General features: G+C 49.3%; 8 protein-coding genes across 8 annotated transcripts; 7 read left to right on the top strand and 1 right to left on the bottom strand.

Annotated features, from left to right (window-relative positions):
- Nucleotides 1-109: 109 nt before the first annotated feature.
- M421DRAFT_66504 (uncharacterized protein) lies at nucleotides 110-1408 on the top strand (the record flags this gene model as incomplete). The annotated part of the gene is made up of 1 exon (XM_033596326.1): nucleotides 110-1408. The coding sequence occupies one exon, from the start codon at nucleotides 110-112 to the stop codon at nucleotides 1406-1408; it is 1299 nt and encodes a 432-aa protein (XP_033447152.1).
- Nucleotides 1409-1673: 265 nt separating this feature from the next.
- On the top strand, nucleotides 1674-2204 carry M421DRAFT_66207 (uncharacterized protein; the record flags this gene model as incomplete). Its single annotated transcript, XM_033596301.1, has 1 exon — nucleotides 1674-2204. One exon carries the CDS (start codon nucleotides 1674-1676, stop codon nucleotides 2202-2204), a length of 531 nt encoding a protein of 176 aa, XP_033447151.1.
- Nucleotides 2205-2633: 429 nt separating this feature from the next.
- M421DRAFT_102033 (uncharacterized protein) lies at nucleotides 2634-3782 on the top strand (the record flags this gene model as incomplete). The annotated part of the gene is made up of 1 exon (XM_033586714.1): nucleotides 2634-3782. The coding sequence occupies one exon, from the start codon at nucleotides 2634-2636 to the stop codon at nucleotides 3780-3782; it is 1149 nt and encodes a 382-aa protein (XP_033447150.1).
- A 752-nt stretch (nucleotides 3783-4534) lies between these two features.
- On the top strand, nucleotides 4535-6956 carry M421DRAFT_186428 (glutaminyl-tRNA synthetase). The gene is made up of 3 exons (XM_033587944.1): nucleotides 4535-4619; nucleotides 4760-5314; nucleotides 5371-6956. The coding sequence occupies exons 2-3, from the start codon at nucleotides 4762-4764 to the stop codon at nucleotides 6738-6740; spliced, it is 1923 nt and encodes a 640-aa protein (XP_033447149.1). The 5' UTR covers nucleotides 4535-4619; nucleotides 4760-4761; the 3' UTR covers nucleotides 6741-6956.
- A 380-nt stretch (nucleotides 6957-7336) lies between these two features.
- M421DRAFT_422141 (uncharacterized protein) lies at nucleotides 7337-8359 on the top strand. Its single transcript, XM_033593067.1, has 3 exons — nucleotides 7337-7815; nucleotides 7861-8030; nucleotides 8082-8359. The coding sequence occupies exons 1-3, from the start codon at nucleotides 7519-7521 to the stop codon at nucleotides 8188-8190; spliced, it is 576 nt and encodes a 191-aa protein (XP_033447148.1). The 5' UTR covers nucleotides 7337-7518; the 3' UTR covers nucleotides 8191-8359.
- A 62-nt stretch (nucleotides 8360-8421) lies between these two features.
- On the bottom strand, nucleotides 8422-9466 carry M421DRAFT_422139 (HAD-like protein). The gene has a single exon (XM_033593066.1). It carries the CDS (start codon nucleotides 9350-9352, stop codon nucleotides 8627-8629), a length of 726 nt encoding a protein of 241 aa, XP_033447147.1. The 5' UTR covers nucleotides 9353-9466; the 3' UTR covers nucleotides 8422-8626.
- Nucleotides 9427-10097, top strand: M421DRAFT_6467 (uncharacterized protein; the record flags this gene model as incomplete). Its single annotated transcript, XM_033596185.1, has 2 exons — nucleotides 9427-9447; nucleotides 9687-10097. The coding sequence occupies 2 exons, from the start codon at nucleotides 9427-9429 to the stop codon at nucleotides 10095-10097; spliced, it is 432 nt and encodes a 143-aa protein (XP_033447146.1).
- A 3505-nt stretch (nucleotides 10098-13602) lies between these two features.
- On the top strand, nucleotides 13603-16063 carry M421DRAFT_66631 (uncharacterized protein; the record flags this gene model as incomplete). Its single annotated transcript, XM_033596338.1, has 2 exons — nucleotides 13603-13746; nucleotides 16022-16063. Coding segments are annotated over 2 exons (186 nt in total), but the record flags the coding sequence as incomplete, so codon positions are not given.
- Between the last annotated feature and the right edge of the window lie 1660 nt (nucleotides 16064-17723).

Raw genomic sequence — 17723 nt, 5'->3', positions numbered from 1 at the left:
ATTGCAACCTCCTCAAGCTTCACCCACACCCACGACCAAAGTGCAATCAACACTCACCAGCACCGTCTTCTGTCTCGATCCAGGCGACGAGAATTGAGCTGACGACGCCATGGATCTGGCACAACGACCGCCTTACAGCACGATTGACTTCAAAGCGCTCGCCAAAGCTGACTCAGACTTTAAGCAAACATGGCAAACATGCTCCGGCAAACTTGACTTCCAAGATCCAGCCACGCTTCAGTCTCTTTCCAAAGCGATTCTCAGGGTTGACTTTGGCATCGAGCTCTCGCTTCCAGATGGTCGCCTTTGCCCGCCCGTACCCAACCGGTGGAACTACGTGTCCTGGGTTCAAGGACTACTCGACTCTTCCTCACCAGCCTACACAAACAAGTACGAGCGTGAGAGAAGAGTCATCGGTCTAGACATCGGCACAGGCGCATCCGGCATCTATGCAATGCTGTGCATGAAGAGCAGGCCGAATTGGACAATGTGTGCCACTGACATCGACAAGACCTCATTTGAGTCTGCTGCTGCAAACTTCGCAAAGAACAACCTACTGAGCAGAACGAAGATGCTACAAACCACCTCCAAGATGCTGTTAATTCCACTCGAAATTTTAGGCACACAGCAACTGGACTTCACTCTCTGCAACCCTCCATTCTTCATCGATTCTGCCGAGATGGAGAAATCTCTCAATGGTGAAGGCAAAGCCACTGGACCCAACGCTATATGTTCCGGCTCCAGCAATGAGATGATTTGCCCCGGCGGCGATCTTGGCTTTGTCACACGGATCGTGGAAGAGTCACTTGTCCTTCGCGGAAAGGTAAAATGGTACAGCAGCGTGCTCGGCAAGCTGTCCAGCGCCAAAGCAATCGTCGAGCTCCTCAAATCTCACAACATTACCAACTGGGCTGTGGGTGTGCTGGAGCCCGGTACTAAGACGGGAACAAAGAGATGGATCGTTGCGTGGAGCTTTGGTGATCTGAGACCACGACATAGCATTGCTCGCCCGCGGGGAGGTAGCTTCCCTTACGATCTCTTGCCGTTTCCAACCTCTTACAATATCTCACTGAGCTCTTCGTTCACTGGTTCTACTGCTGAGGATAAGCTGAATGACCAACTGTCTGCTCTAGACCTGACCTGGACATGGGTTCCAGCTACAGCGATGGGTGTTGGTGAAGCATCAGAGAACGTCTGGGGTCGAGCATACAGAAGAGCTTATGAGCGGCGCAAGAGGGAAGGGCAGGTAGAGATGCGCGATACGATTGACAGGAAGACCCAGCTAGCCTTCCGTGTCACGGTCGTGCAGCTAGCTGGCGAGATTGTGCTTGAGTGGCTCAGAGGAGACGATCAGGTTCTGTGGGAGAGCTTCTGCGGTTGTGCACATCGCTGGTTCAAGCAGGTTTAGGTGGCGCCTGCCTGCTAGGGCCGTGGTGCAAACGGGAAGGGGCAAAATCCACTTCTCACACTCACATCGACCACCCGCCTGCACTCTCTCACCTGCACCTCTCGCTCACCATAAATTCCTGCCTGTCATTTCATGGTCTCTGCGACATAAGGTTGTGCACATCACAGCTTCTCCAGCTGCACATCAATTCCACATACAATAAGTACAGGGTCAGTGAGCGTCGATCTGTTTCTGACAACAGCCGCCCAACTAGTCTAACGACAACATGTCTGCCGACAACCAAACGGGGTACTTCGCCTCCTCCACCGAGCTCGCTGACCTGGGCGCTGCTCGATTCGACCACGATACTGCTGCTGTCGGTGACAAAGACTATGCGCTCACATCCTACACCCAAGCTCCCATCACCGTGCAAGGTGGCCGCGCTCCTAAGGGTCTTGAGAGCCAGGTCTTTGCCTGGAACACGTTCCAGTATACGACTACCGAGCGTAACGAGAAGGAGGAGAAGAAGGGTGATCTGCATGAAGGCCAGCTGCACCGCGCCAACCGAGCTGCTGCGGGTATTGCACCACCCTTGATGGCCCACGACAACAGACCTACCAGCTACGGTGGTGGGCGCAGCGAAAGAGGTGGACAAAGTGGGCGAGGTGGCAGGAGTGACGGTGCAGCCGGTAGGACCGATGGGCAGCTTGATGCGCTTTGTGCAGCTAGGAAGCCCGAGGGCAACGCACCGCCGCTGGCAAAGGGTTTCGCGGAGGAGCTGGACAAGAGCATGTTCTGGGATGAGCCGATCTGCTGAAAGATGATCAGCCACTCCTCTTCGCCAGGTCACCTTTTGCTGTAAGGTGAATGTCAATGCTAAGGTAGACGAGCTGGCTTCGGTATGTCACTACGAACCTCACCTTGAATAATATCACTGACCTCTGTCGTCGATAAGATTTACTGTCACGTCAGTCCAGGAAGCCTGGAACTTGTCACGATGCACAAATGTGATTTGTTTCTGACATGGCCCCACACGTGATCCTCTTCCTCGCCAGCCAGCCGACGAGAGTTTCATGACACTGGATAACACCAATAAATAGTGATGAGAACACCCCATATATAAGACACATGCGCATCTCGCAGGGCACTTTGCAATCTCGGTATCGGACTACACATTCTTTTTAACAATCATTTGTCATTCTTTACACAATACCACAGCACTCGCTACCGCAAGGGATCGAGGTTGATGACTATTAAGCCTCATAGCAGCGACACGGGAACGGAAGTCTGCCCCCAGGAGGTAGTCGCAGAATCGAACGACGAGCGACGTCGCAGATGGGCCCATCTCCTCCGTTACCATCACTACGAACCAGTCATCTTCGATGTCCTCAGCGACGAGCTCCCCAAGTATACAGGAAGTCGTGCCATAGATCCTACAGATGTTGTCACGCACATGCGCGAATGCGCTCTCATCCTAGCATCAGCTCCCCGCATTTTCTTCGCAGCCGTTGAAGGCAACCTCGTGAGTAGCGTCATCAAAGATGCTGACCTCCAAGCGGAGTGCGCGGTTGTACAGCAACGCGCACAACACCAGCCTTCAATCTACATTCACCTTCTTGCCGACGAAAAGGGCCATGCTCCATCACCAGAGCAGTATTTGATGATTCGAGACATGATACAGGACTATATCAGCGAACGTCCCTTTGACCAGGCCCATCAAGTAGACAATGTCACTTCTCCCTTCGTACCACTGAGTACCTCCACACAAGGCTACCGTAAGTACCTTTCCACTCCAGCCGCTAACCGATCACCCAAGCGTATCATCACCCTCAGCCGTCTAATCACAGGCATCACGACTCGTTGCTCCCAGATCTCAGTCCAACTCCACAACACTCCGCTTCCCTACCCACCCTCCGAGGTCGGCTACGCGCTCAATGCACACAAACGACTTGCTCAGCACCGCGCACATCAGAGTTCGAACTATGTCATGAATCTCGTTGAAGATGTATGTACCTATCTCTACCGTTCTAAGGTTCTAGCCCAGCACTTCAAGATGCATCAACACATCATTTACCTCATCTTTCGACCCCGACAGGCTGCCATCGCGGAGATCTTCTGCTCGGGATTGCTGCAGTGTTGGGTAGAGGGGGGTGGGTTTAATGCGTTTCCGGCTGGGAGAAGCGTTGCTAGCTCGTGGAAGGTAGCATCAGAAGAGTGGGAGGATCACATGAAGATAGCTAGGGAGGTCGGTCTGTTTGAGGGCAAAATGCGGGTGCTGAAGGAAAGGGCAGTGGCTTGGAACAAAGCGCTGGACTGGAAAGGAGATGGTGAGGAGATGAATGCTATGGACAGTGTACAGGACGAACACGAGATGGAAGGGGCCGCGAAGGCTTGAAGTATGGTTGATTACAGCTAACTCGAGCGTGCAGCGGTCACTGACCACCGGACCATCCGATGTCCATCAAACAAGTCAGCTCCTTCAAGTCGCCAACTGCCGCTTGCTATCAGTAACTTCATATCTGGACTATATGGATCAATACTCACAGCCTTAGTTGTCACTGAATCCCGCTCCACCGTGGTTTCCCTTCACATGACCACAAGTCGTACAAGTTTCGTTCTCGCCAACAGCGTAGTCTCCGCAGGTACAGTTGGTAACGCGACACTTCTTGGCCATGTTGGACGGGAGTATAGAATTAGAAGAATGCAGCGGGGTTTAACAAGGTGAATCAACGATTTAAAGTTGGTGTCTGCAAGCAAACGATGGCGGGAAGATGGAAGTCTACATGTATTGGAAGCTCACCGTTCAAACACGCGGCCATACTTCTGAAAAGTGGGGCGCAACTTCCAAGCAGGCAGATGCGATGCACATGCATGGTTGGGGATATCCGTGTATGCATCCTACTAGGCTACGACACAGGAGGTGTTGGAACTTGGGCTTTGTCTACGTCACGTCCGCACCACCCCGTGTGCCGTCAACTGTACCGCATGCCACATCGACTCACCGTGATAAAACAATGCTTCATGCAGGTCGACTGTGATGTGAATGAAAGATTGCGATGAGTCACTGCGGGTGTTGGTGATGCCGTTGGACGCCACGACGCCACATTTGCAGCCACAATGACTGTTGGCGCGTTTTGAGTCGAATGTTCCCCTCCAAAACCCCACCAGCTGCTGCACGAGAGCTGCGCAACAAAGATAAAGTCCTTTGAGCTGCTCTGATACAGAAGACAAGGTAAGAGCGATCCTGGCGGTACCTTTCTACTCACACCATGTACCCTCAATTCAGTTGCCTGCTGCAATCGACACCACATCCTAGATGCACCAGCTGTCGCTCTGTTTGTTATCTTAAGCTCGACTAACAACAGCAAACAGCCATGTCAGAACCAGCACCACCTCTACCTGAGACGGCACCTGCTGCGACGCCTGCCGTAGCGCCACCTGCTGAAGAAGAGAAGGGGCCCTCTAAGCGCGCACTCGAAAAGGCAGCAAAGAAAGCTGCCGCCAAAGCAAAAAAGGCCGAGCATGCGCTGCGACCGAAGGAGCAGGCGAAGCCCGCGGCCAAGGCCGAGCCTGTCAGCATGTTCGCCGAGGGTTGGCTGAAGCGCATCTACGAGGAGAAGCCCGTCAAGGATGTACACACGCGGTTTCCCCCCGAGCCCAACGGCTACCTGCACATCGGCCACTGCAAGGCGATTGCGGTCAACTTCGGGTTCGCGAAACACCACAAGGGCGTGTGCTACCTGCGATATGACGACACGAACCCTGAGAAGGAGGAGGAGAAGTACTTCACCAGCATTGTGGACATCATCAAGTGGCTGGGTTTCGAGCCTTGGAAGGTCACGTACAGCAGTGATAACTTTGACAAGCTGTATGAGCTAGCCGAGGAGCTGATCAGGAAGGATGGTGCATACGTATGCCACTGCTCTAGTATGGCAATACACCGCAGTCACCGAAAGGGATGAAAGAGAGCTGACACCAAGCAGGAGAGGAGGTCAACATGCAGCGCGGCGGCCCCGACAACCGCGGCAAGCGCTACGCCTGCGAGCACCGCACACGGCCGATCGAACAGTCCATCACCGAGTTCCGCGCCATGCGCGACGGCAAATACAAGGCGGGCGAGGCGTATCTGCGCATGAAGCAGAGCCTGACAGACCCCAACGAGGGCAATCCGCAGATGTGGGATCTGCCCGCCTACCGCGTTGTCGAGAGAAACCACCACCACAGGACTGGCGACACATGGAAGATCTACCCGACCTACGACTTCACACACTGCATCTGTGATGCGCTGGAGGGGATCACGCATTCGCTGTGCACGGTTGAGTTCCGCCAGAGCAGGATATCGTACGACTGGCTGCTGGAGAAGCTGGACATGAAGGTGCCCAAGTCGGAAGAGAAGGGCCCTATGCAGCGCGAGTACGGCCGTCTGAGCGTGAACGGCACGATCCTGTCGAAGCGCCGCATCCTCATGCTTGTCGAGGGCGCAAAGGTCGGCGACAGAGAAATCCTACCCTCAGTCCGCGGCTGGGACGATCCTCGCCTCTATACCATGGTCGCCTTGCGCCGCCGTGGTATCCCTGCGAAAGCCATGCTCAACTTCGTCGAAGAGCTCGGCGTCACAGACTCGTACACCGACATCGAAGCACCGCGCTTCGAATCCTCGATCCGCAAGCACCTCGAGCGCACCGTCCCGCGCCAAATGCTGGTCCTCGAGCCCGTCAAAGTCGTCATCGAAGACTTCGCCGCCGAAGACGACCAGGAAGTCGTCGTCCCCTACGACCCCAAGGGCGGTATCAAGGGCGAGCGTAAAGTCAAGGTCGGCATCTCCATCTACATCGACAGCAGCGACTTCCGCGAGGAAGACGACTCGGACTACTTCCGCCTTGCGCCTAACAAGACCGTTGGCCTGTACAACGTGCCCTTCTCTATCCGCGCTACGAGCTTTGAGAAGGATGCTGCCGGCAACGTCACACTGATCAAGGCCGTCAAGGTCCCTGCAGCTGAGAGGCCGAAGGCGTACATCCAATGGGTGGACGCGGAGACCGGGATCAAGGTTACGGCACGACAGTACCATTCCCTCTTCAAGACCGAGAGTCCGAATACGCTGAACTGGAAGGATGGGAGTTGGGCGGACGATCTGAGGCCGGACTCTGAGATTATTTATGAGAACGCCGTTATTGAGCGGGGTTTGAACGATCTGATCAAGGAGAATAGCCTCAACCCCAGTGGGAGCAGCGATAGGCTGGTCAGGTTTCAGGCCCTCCGGACAGCATACTTCTGCGTTGACATCGAGTCGACCGAGGACAAGATTGTGCTGAACCAGATCGTTAGCTTGAGAGAGGATAAGGGTAAATGAGCGCAGTGGGTGGGGTATACGGGCCCAGGCGTTTTGGGGAGATGTGTTCAGCCACGGAGGCTGCAAAATGATGTAGATGAGCGACGAATCATGCACGAGTCACCACAGCCCTGAAGCCTGCGACCTGCGACCCACTTTCAACCATCACATGCCCAATACATATCGTGAGTCAACAAAAAGGTAGTGTGGGAAAATTCGACTTACAACGTGCCGAGGAACTAACAAACATCATACGGCGACCACTACTGATGCAGGAGTAGCGACCTGGACTATCAACTCAGACGTGACATGCGTAGATGTAACAGTCCATTCCCTCGTTTTATGCACACACCACCGAAGGGCCGATTTTCCACGAGCGGGAAATTTAAGTCGATCCTTCGCGTATATGCCGCCCTGCCTGCACCGCAGACCAGCAGCTGCCTGTGGTAAGGTTCGGGACGACCCTAGCCAGCTCCACTGAAAATAGCCACGCAGTGCTTTCTAGCAACTCTACGAGCAGCGGAGGCAGATTCTTTACGACTCCACGAGTCTAGACATGGTTAAGAACAAAGCAGGGCACCCGACCACATAAGAGACAGCCCTTTTACCTAGCCAATGCAATCAACTGCCCTCCCCTTTGGCTTTCCAACTGACAATCGACTCAGCCTTAGTGAAGTTACACCTCCTCGTCCTTCTCTCCAGTGTTGCACTTTACCCATGTGTATCGGTCGGGGCGCCCCTCGGCGAAAGGGCTGATTGCCGCACCAAGCTAAGCTGCACCTTCACCGAACTCGAGAGCATGACCATGCCCACGCGCCTCGACTACGTCAATTCCATGCAATCCTCCTTCTTCGCCCCGCTGAACGCAGGCAACCAGTTCGCCGCCAACGAAGGTGTCATCCAGTTCTTTATCTCCAACAACCTCGAAAACCCGCATAGCTGGGTCTCCGCCGTCGACGCGGGTATCGTCGAAGGCATCCAGAACGGCGGCGCCATCGCCCTCGGCCTCCACTCCAACACCGGCAGCAACCCTGGCACCGCGTCATGGACAGCGTTCTTTCAAACAATGAAGGCCGGCGGCTATCCTGATCGCGATGTGAGTCACTATCCGCTGTTGTGAACCCTAAGCTGATTTGCCCATGCGCACGAAGAGGGCTCGTCTGTCACCGAACAGATGACGACCAACTACGGGAAGACGATCGCCGACGCGTCGTTCGCCGCGTCCGAGCAGGAGAAGCGGTGGTATCTCTTCTCCCACCTCTTCCGACTCATCATGCGCAAACACAACGAGACCGTGGGCATGTGCAGAGCGTACGTATCTGCCCTTCCATGTGCTCGCTCGGAAGATGCTGATTGCACCAGTGCCGCGCTTACGAACCTATTGACGTGGGCGTTTGCACCCCGGTGTGGCGATTTGGTGGATTGGTTGACGTATATTACGGATACCAAGCCGACCCTCCGCCTCTCTTAGACGGTATGGGAGATTTTTAGCCCGGGAACGAAGGTATCTTAGTTGCCGTGGGCATTTGGGAGGATATCGGGAGAGTTGATTACGTGCTTTGAGGAAAAGTAGGGCGTGCGGGAGAAGCATGTGTACTGGTAAAGACTAATTAGGGTAGTTGCTGTGTAAATCAAATGCGTTCCAAAAATGTTGCTGGATGGACATCGACGGTTCACATGGGAGCGCATGAGCTATGCTGTTCTGGCAATGCAAGGTACAATTCGCACCCTAAGGGCTCTGTCCGTTGACAGAACTACGTTTTGTTCAGACGCCGTGAGGAAATGTCGTTCAGTTTGAACAGAGAAGGACTCTCTTGACGTTATTTCGCGAGCTATCAAATTGATATGAAAGAGAGGCACATGACCAGCTGCAAGATTAGCAATAGTTTCCTTCTTACCCTGCTGCCTTACTTTGCCTCCTTCAACTTGTGCAACAGTTCTTTCATGCTGCTCGCATACAGGTCAAACTCTCCAAAGACCTCTGTGACCGGATCATGCTCCTCGAAATCCAGATATGCCGTCTTGAAACCAGCCGCCCTTGCCGCAATCAGATCCCACGCATGCGCAGCGACGAACCACCTCTTCCCATCCCCCTTCTCGCCCAATCCCTGCTTCGTCAGATGATCTTGCGCGCGCTCGTAGACTTTGGTATCCGGCTTCGCAATCTTTAAATCGTCGCAAGACAGCAGATGCGCTTCGTCCAGCTCAATGTTTGCGTTGTGGTAATAGGCCAACGACGTCTCCACACCCCCATTCGTAACAGCATACACATCCCACCCCGCCTCCCTGAGACCATCAAAACACTCCTTCAACCCCCCACGCGGCTTCATGCTCTTGAACGCTTTCGTGACAACAGCGACATCATCGTCGCTGACCGCGTCGGCGGGAAGATCAACAATTAAGCAGGCGCGCTTAAACGTCAGCTTCAGTACTTCGGCGATAGGTTTGTAGCTCCCTGCGAGCGAGACATAAGTGAAGTCCCGCTGAGCGGCATAGAACCAGGCGAAGAAGAGCGTTTTGGGATCGCTCTTCGCTGTGGAGAGTTTGGGGCCTAGACGCTCATGAATCGCTCGGATTGGGACTTCAAAATCGAAACAGGTCCCGATTACATCAAAAGATGCTGAGAGCGCCATTCTGGAGTTGGTGGTCGTGGCGTTGTTGTACGCATAGATGGTGCAGCGGTAGCTATAGGTACATGCTCGGGCACATGGATGGAAAGCCAATACCGGTAGTGACGTGGGGACGGTGCTTGACGTCACGCAGTTCTTAATACCGTAGGCTTTACGGGTGAATCCATCGACGACCCGACTAGGTATCCACTTTTATTTTCCCAACATCGCGCCTTATCACAGGACCTTCTTCGACGCCAAAGAACTCGGCGCAAATGCCATAGTGGAAGTCTTCGAGTTTAGACGTGGCAATGATGAAATGAAACACCTCCGCACCGTTTACTAACCCGCTATCTAGTCGCCCAACTGCCCCGCCGCAATCGGCGGCGGCGCATTCCTCGTCACCAACGACCATGGCGTGAAGGTCGGGTGGAAGAAGCAACTCGAGCCCGTCATCGGCGGCGGCACGGTTGCGTACTGCTCCAACACGGGTGCGTGCCACACCACCTCTCTCCTTGCCAGTATCAATATCAGAAAGAACCTCAAGTTCCCCAATGGTCTGGCCAGGGGCGACGATGGGTTGTTCTACGTGCCCAGCTCGGCCGACAGAGCGGTCAAGGTATTCTCGCTGCGGCTGAATCAGACCCTGACGCAGTTGCATACCATCCGCGTAGGCATGCCGCTGGACAACATCTCACCTGGTGTGAAGGGCGATCTGTGGGTTCCCGGATACGAGGCAGACGTTCAAGGGGATGGCGGAACCCTATGAGAACATTTCGCCTGCGACGATGTTCAGAATCCGGAAGATCAAGACCGAGGGAGGCGGTAGAAAGCTAGATTACGAGGTCCAGAAGGTGCTTGAAGATAAAGATTCGAATATCATCAATGGGGCGACGACGATTGTGCATGATACTAAGACCGGAAGGCTGTTTCTCGGTGGAGCGGTCGCACCGTGCTTGGTCATCTGCGAGCCACGGTTTGCGGGACTGCACTAATACATAAATCCATCAATTCTCTATAACGTACCCCACGGGCGAGTCGATCACCGAGCGAGTCGATCACTTTTGCCAAGACCACACCAAACCTCACCCTATTATAGCCCAAAACAACCCACTTTGGCGCTGCATTGTGCAGTACAGCCTGGAATATTATTTAGAGACTACTTCTAAGTTACCTCCTGCTTACACGTTTGTGCGTTGTGCCTAGGCTGGCGGATGGGTAGGGTATGCTTTTTTACGTTTTGGCTTATAGCTTCTTAACTAGCAGAGATACACTTACATAATCTATTATTCGATAGAAGCGCCTAGTATTGCGCCTTCTAATAAAAAAAGAATTAGCTTATTCTGCCTAGTATTAGCTAAGTTATTAACACTACCTAGCAAAGTATACCTATTAATGGGTATGCTCGCTAGGTACCCCCCCTTTTTTAACCTTTTCTAGCCTCTAGCTTGTGCAGTTTAATAGTTATAACAAAACCCTCTACTACAGAAATGTAGAGGTAGTTTTTCTCTTTCTTTTAAGCCCTATTTCGCTAGAATCCATGTATTATGGACAAAGTTTTGGGGGGTACCCACGAAGGACGTTGGAGTATACCCATTCCGCCAGCCTAAGTATACCCATTCCGCCAGCCTAGTTGTGCCCAGTCTGATTGCACTGTCTGTAGTGCCTTTAGGAGGGCTTACCCACTTCTGCCTACAATCACTTCTTTGCCTTCTCCCGATTACTGCGCGCCCTAAACTCCTATAAAGTTGTTAATTACAGGCTAACGTAGATTATCACCAAGCTAGCTATATCACTAAACTAGCCATTTTCTCTTAGCACAACTAATATAAGTTACTATAACTACAACTACTTGCTATTAAATAGTAACCTAGCATACTGTATGCTTATATTAGATTTAGAAGATATTTTTATACCCTCCTAGCATATTTATATATTATGTCTAGTCTTGCTATAGTTCCTACAGCACTAAACAGTTAACTAAGCTTATAGTTAACTACCTCTACCCTAAGTCTTCTTAGATAGCTAAGCTGCTATAGACACCTTAGCAGCTACCTATAATGCTGCTAGGCTATACTTAAGTGTGCTACTATACTAAATCTGCTTTCTCTTACGCAATTTTCTCTTAGTTATTACTACTAATTACTCTTTAAGCTCTTATATATAGGCCTTAATAAGGATATTTTTATATAGTATCTCTTTAGCCCCTTTTATAAGCTTTAAGAACCCTTCTTATACTATACTTAGTAATTATTAGAAGGAGTTACTTATAAGCTTAGATTAAGACCTAAACTTGTCTATATTGCTTAGTATCTTAGATTACTATAGTATTTAAGGTAGAGGTACTACTAGTAGGGTATGCAGCTACACTTTAAGGTAATCTAACACTACCTATATATTAGTAGGAACAAGCCCTAATACTTTAAAGGCCTTTTAGTAGTTAACCTTTATAAATATATTACGGAATATATCTCTAAAGGCTAGTAGGAAGCCTTCATTGGGAAAAGTTTTTCCATTGTCGAAATCAGGAAATCGTGGCATTGTACTGTAGGCAACAGTAGGACTTGTAGGCCTACAACAGTTATTTAATGTGTATTTAATGTCTAGCTAATTTTAAGCTAATAGCTCTAAGAGTCTTAACAGCTGCAATAGCTATAATAACTCCTAATCCTGCTACAATAGTAGCTCTGCTTAATAAACTATACTTTTGTTATATTAATATATTACTAAGTCTCCTCTTTAAAATAAGCTATTAAACAACATTACAAGCCTAATAATAGAATAGTTATTAAGTGTAGAAGATTTTAAGCTTAATGTTCCTTGCTAAGACACTAAGTTAAGATTCTTTGCTAGGGCTCTAGCTGTAGTAGTCTGGCCAAAGGCCAATAAAGGATATCTACTTCCTAACAACTTTTGCTAAAAAGCATGCACAAGTTAACTAGACGTCTAGTTAACTGCGTAGATAATATATATCCAGCTTAAGCTAAGCCGGCTAAGCTAATGTAACCGGCTAGCTCTAGCTCTTCTTTAGCTTTAGAGTCTAGACCGTTACACTAGCTCGCAGCTGTGGCTGATATGGCCAATTCTCTGCGAAAAGAGCGCAGTTTGGCCCCTGTTGGCTTAAGGTAGGCTAGCACGTTTGTTTCGCGTCAGGAGGAGCTTAAAACAGTCTTTAATTGCAAGTATAACTATAAGCAAGCCCTCTGCAAGGACTCTAAGGTTATATAGGGCTAGTTTACCCTTGTATCTAACGTTAAAGCTAAGTATAGCATCCTAGATAACAACATGTATAACTTTAACAAGACAGGCTTTATAATAGGCTAGATAAGCACTAGAGTAATTGTTATAGATGCAGAGAAGCTAGGACAAGCAAAGCAGATCTAGCTAGGCAACTAGGAGTAGGTGACAGTTATTAAGGGCATTAATGCCACAGGATAGGCTATTCTAGCCTACATTATCTTTAAAGTCTACCAACACCTGTCTAACTAGTACAAGGATAATACCCTGCACTAAGACTAGGTTATTAGTATCTCTAAAAACAGCTAGACTACTAACAGGCTTAGGTTTAACTAGTTAAAGCACTTTAATAGGCATACAAAGACGGGCACTGTTAGTACTTACTGTAACGTACCTCACGGGCGAGTGGCCGGCCCGGGCGAGTGACCGGATTTTGCCAAGACCACACCAAACTTCATATAACCTGCGATGTCTTAACGCAAAAAGGCTTCAAGTGTCTTAAAGGAACTAGATATAACGTACCTCACGGGCGAGTGGCCGGCCCGGGCGAGTGTCCGGATTTTGCCAAGACCACACCAAACTTCATACAACCCGCGATGTCTCAACGCAAAAAGGCTCAAAGCGTCTTAAAGGAACTAGATATACAGCTTGCAATCTAGGCTCTTAAACAAGACGCGACTCTTACTATTCTACGCGCTGCAACAATCTACAAGGTGTCAGAAAGAACGCTAAGACGACGACGTGCTGGAACGCTCTCAAGACGCGATTGTAAGGTCAACTTAATGAAGCTGACAAGCACTGAAGAGGAGGTGATTGTGCAGCATGTTCTGAAGCTGGACGAGCGAGGATACCCACCCCGGCTTACTGATGTGGAGGATATGGCCAACTCTCTACTCACTGAGCGCCACCAGCCTCCTGTTGGCAAGAACTGGGCTAGCACGTTCGTCAAGCGTCGCCCAGAGCTCACAGTCAAGTTCAATCGAAAGTACGACTACAAGAGAGCCCTCTGCGAGGATCCTGAGGTGATCTAGGGCTAGTTCCGCCTGGTGGAGAATACCAAAGCCAAGTATGGTATCCTAGATGAAGACACCTACAATTTTGACGAGTCTGGGTTCATGATAGGTGTTATATCAACAGGAGCTGTTGTTACAGGCTTAGAGCGTCGTGGAAGACCAAAGACAGTACAGCAGGGCGACTGAGAGTGGACCAGCATTATCTAGGGTATCAACGCGTTAGGATGGAGTATCCCACCCTTTGTTATCTTCTAAGGCAAGCACCACCTCTCTGCCTGGTACAAGGAGCCGTCTTTACCTTACAACTAGGTTATTACTGTCTCTGAGAACGGCTGGACTAATAACAAGCTTGGTATTAAGTGGCTGAAGCACTTTAATGAGCACACAAAGGAGCGCACTGTTGGCAGCCATCAGCTGCTCATTCTGGACGGCCATGAGAGCCACAATTCAGTTGAGTTCTACTAGTACTGTGAAGAACACAAGATTGTTACCTTGTGTATGCCTCCACACTCATCGCACCTGTTGCAGCCGCTTGACGTGGGTTGTTTTGCCCTAATGAAGAAGGCCTATGGTCGCCAAGCTGAGCTGCTAATGCGCAACAAGATTACTCACATCACAAAACTTGAGTTTTTACTGTGCTTTAAAGGAGCTTTTGATGCCTCTATTACTAGGAGCAATATCCAGGGAGGATTTAGAGGTGCTAGCTTAGTCCCCTTTAATCTAGAGGCTGTAATATCAAAGCTTAAAGTGCGCCTGTGTACTCCACTACTACCTACTGTAGATAAGAGTATGTGGCACTCTCAAACCCCACAGAACACCCTAGAATTTAGGTCGCAATTAAAGCTTATTAAAGAGAGGATTCAACAACATGGCAATAGCTCTCTAACTTTAATGGTTGATGCTCTTAATCAGCTCACTAAGGGCGCAGAGATGATGGCGCATTCACTAGTTTTAGTGCGCAACCAGGTCGCAGAGCTTCAAGCTGCTAATGAGGCCGCCACACGCCGTAAATCACACAAGAGGAAGTGGATCTAGAGGGAGGGGACTCTTACTGTTAGTGAAGGAGTGCGCTTAACTACCCTAAAGGAGTTTGAAGCCCGTGATGATGGGAAGAAGGCAAGCAAGAAGAGGCGCGTTGAACTAGGCACTTAGTCTTTATGACGCTGTAGCAGGTGTAGTAAGGCAGGGCATAACGCGCGAACGTGCATAAAAGATGCGCAAGATACTGTAGATTAGTGCTGTATACTGTAAGTTACAGTAACTTGCAGTAACTTGCTGTAATATGCAAGAGAAGTTGAAGTTTGGTGTGGTCTTGGCAAAATCCGGTCACTCGCCCGGGCCGGCCACTCGCCCGTGAGGTACGTTATGCTAATTATTAATAGTTATAAGAGCCACAACTCTACAGAATTCAAGCAATACTGCAAGGATCACAAGATTATAGCTCTATGTATGCCTGCGCACTTATCGCACCTCCTGCAGCCACTTGACGTGGGTTGTTTTAGCCCTCTAAAGAAGGCGTATAGGGATAAGGTTAATAAGCTTATTTGTAACTAGATTAACTATATTACAAAGTAGGAGTTCCTACTATGCTTTAAAGCAGCTCACAAGAAAGCTATAACTGCTAGCAATATCTAGGGAGGGTTCTAAGGGGCTAGGTTAGTCCCTTTTAACCTAGAAAGGGTTATATTAACCCTTGATGTGAAGCTGCGCACTCTATCACCACCACTCCCTATAAACAACAAGCCCTAGCAGTTGCAAACCCTAAGCAATACCCTAGAATTTAAGTCGCAATTAGCTCTAATTCAAGACAAATATAAGAGGGAGTAGGGTAGCTTACCTACTTCTATTCTAAGCGCAATTAAGCACTACGCAAAGGGGGGAGCTATCCTGTTGCATAAGCTTGCGCTTGCACAAAAACAAATCTGTGAGCTTAAAGCAGCTGCTAAGGCTACTACATAACGCAAATTGCACAAAAGAAAGCGTATTTAAGCTAAGGGAAGCCTTGTAGTTAAAGAGGGCTAGTGGTTAACTGCTCTAAAGCAGTTTAGAGCGCGTAGTGATGGAAAGAGGGGAAAGAAGCTAGTGCGCGCTAAAGGAGGTGAACCATCCTAATAACGCTGTGGACAGTGCAGAGAGGGTGGACACAACGCGCGAACGTGCAAGAATAATATTAAAGAGGTCTCTAAGTAATATTACAGCTTGTTTTACCTTGTGCAGCGCTAGTTTGTGGTGTTTTGGGCCATAATAGGGTTTGATGGGGGAGGGTCTTGGAAAAAGTGGGCGACTCGCCCTGGTGGGCGACTCGCCCTACACCTACGTTACTTAAGTTAAGTATAGTGTTTGCAACAACAACGTGCACAACTTTAATAAAACTAGGTTCTAGATAGGTGTTGCTTTGTCTTTAAAGGTTATAACAGGCTTAGAGAGACGTGCTTGGCCAGAGCTTGTTCAGCCAGGCGATCGCGAGTGGGTTACCATTATCTAGAGCATCTGCGCTGCTAGGTATGCAACCCTGCCTTTTATTATCTACAAAGGACGCGTCTACATCTCTGCCTAGTATAAGGAGACAGATATACCCTATAATTAGAAGCTCTTAGTCTCTAAGAATAGTTAGACAAATAATATGCTTAGCCTTAAGTAGTTAAAGTACTTTAACACGCATATAAAGACGCGTTAGGTAGGAGTGTACAGGTTGCTTATCTTAGACAGCTATAAGAGCTATCTTAACTGTAAGTTTAAGGACTATTACCTAGAGAACTAAATCCTTACTCTCTATATACTACCTTACTTATTATATATCCTCTAGCTACTTAATATAGTCTGTTTCTTACTATTAAAGCGCAAGTACTCCTAATATATTTAAGACTTAGCATACTAACACATCTTCTATATTAATAAGGAAGGCTTCCTACTAGCCTTTAGGGATATATTCCTTAATATATTTATAAAGGTTAATGTCAGATAAGAGCGAGCGGTGAGAGGTCGGATCTGCGCAATCGAGCAGGGACCTGTCGTGCAGCCAATCAGCAGTTGCCAGGTCGATTAAGCGAGACCTGGCAACTCCTGATTGGCCCGCACACCGGCGGCCGCGAACAGCGCTAATTCCCCCCCCACTTCAATCCTGTAGCAACCAGCACGACGCTGACGGAACACGATCGCCACGATCATCAATATCATCATACCACCTAAGATCTCGTTAAGCACATACTCTGGCTCACAGTACGAGCATCTGACAGTTAACTACTAAAAGGCCTTTAAGGTATTATAGCTTGTTCCTACTAATATATAACGTAGTTCACAAGCGAGCGGTCCAACCCAAGCAAGCGGTCCATCCCAACCATGATAGCCTAATAACTACTTTGCATTATAATGCTATCCTAACGCAACATGCAATTAACCTATACTAAAGGGACCTTATAGCTTGCTATCTAAGCTACAATTAAAGATTATAATAAGAGCAAAAGACGTGCTATTGCAGCCTTCAGCGTACCTTAAACTACTGTCTACTAACAACACTAAGGAGCCCTCTCTTAACGCAATTGCGAGCCTAATTTAAAGAAGCTGAGCAAACTAGAGGAGGAGGCCCTTGTACAACATATACTTGAGCTTGATACAAGAGGAATACCTGCTACAAAGGCTATAGTGCGAGATATGGCTAATGATCTGCTTGCTGAGCGCGGTGGAGAGCCTGTTGGCAAGCACTGGGTAGACAACTTCAAGACGCGTACGCCTGAGATTAAGCTTTGAAGGAGCCGTCCATATGATCGCCAGCAAGCCCTTAACAAAGATGCACGCGTTATAACACCCTAGTTTGAGCTAGTTGCTAACACAAAGGCTAAGAACAGTATCACAGACAAAGACATGTACAACTTTAACAAGACAGGCTTTATAATAGGGGTTATCTATAGCTAGATAGTCTTTACAGGCTCTAAGAAGCGTAGCACAAAGAGCCTGTAGCTAGGGAACTGTAGTTAGGTTACTAATATATAAGGAGTTAACGCTAAAGGATAGGCTATCCTACCCTTCCTTATCTTCCCTAGCAAGGTCCTTATTACCTTATAGTTTTATAATCTACCTTAGGCTGGCGGATGGGTAGGGTAGGGTAGGGTATAGGTATAGTCACGTGATTTATGGGTAGGAACTAG

The sequence above is a fragment of the Didymella exigua genome (assembly GCF_010094145.1).
Source record: "Didymella exigua CBS 183.55 unplaced genomic scaffold M421scaffold_19, whole genome shotgun sequence".
NCBI lineage: Eukaryota > Fungi > Ascomycota > Dothideomycetes > Pleosporales > Didymellaceae > Didymella > Didymella exigua.
Note: the sequence above shows the minus strand (reverse complement) of the source record. Positions and strands in the feature narration are given on the sequence as shown.

What these genes read in the sequence shown, in the direction of transcription:
- M421DRAFT_186428 (XM_033587944.1), top strand. Translation starts at nt 4,762, where the DNA reads ATGTCAGAACCAGCACCACCTCTACCTGAGACGGCACCTGCTGCGACG. An exon ending in ATACGTATGCCACTGCTCTA is followed by an intron (nt 5,315 to 5,370) that starts GTATGGCAATAC and finishes GACACCAAGCAG; the next exon opens with GAGAGGAGGTCAACATGCAG.
- M421DRAFT_422141 (XM_033593067.1), top strand. Translation starts at nt 7,519, where the DNA reads ATGACCATGCCCACGCGCCTCGACTACGTCAATTCCATGCAATCCTCC. An exon ending in GCGGCTATCCTGATCGCGAT is followed by an intron (nt 7,816 to 7,860) that starts GTGAGTCACTAT and finishes TGATTTGCCCAT; the next exon opens with GCGCACGAAGAGGGCTCGTC. An exon ending in ACCGTGGGCATGTGCAGAGC is followed by an intron (nt 8,031 to 8,081) that starts GTACGTATCTGC and finishes TGATTGCACCAG; the next exon opens with TGCCGCGCTTACGAACCTAT.
- M421DRAFT_422139 (XM_033593066.1), bottom strand. Translation starts at nt 9,352, where the DNA reads ATGGCGCTCTCAGCATCTTTTGATGTAATCGGGACCTGTTTCGATTTT.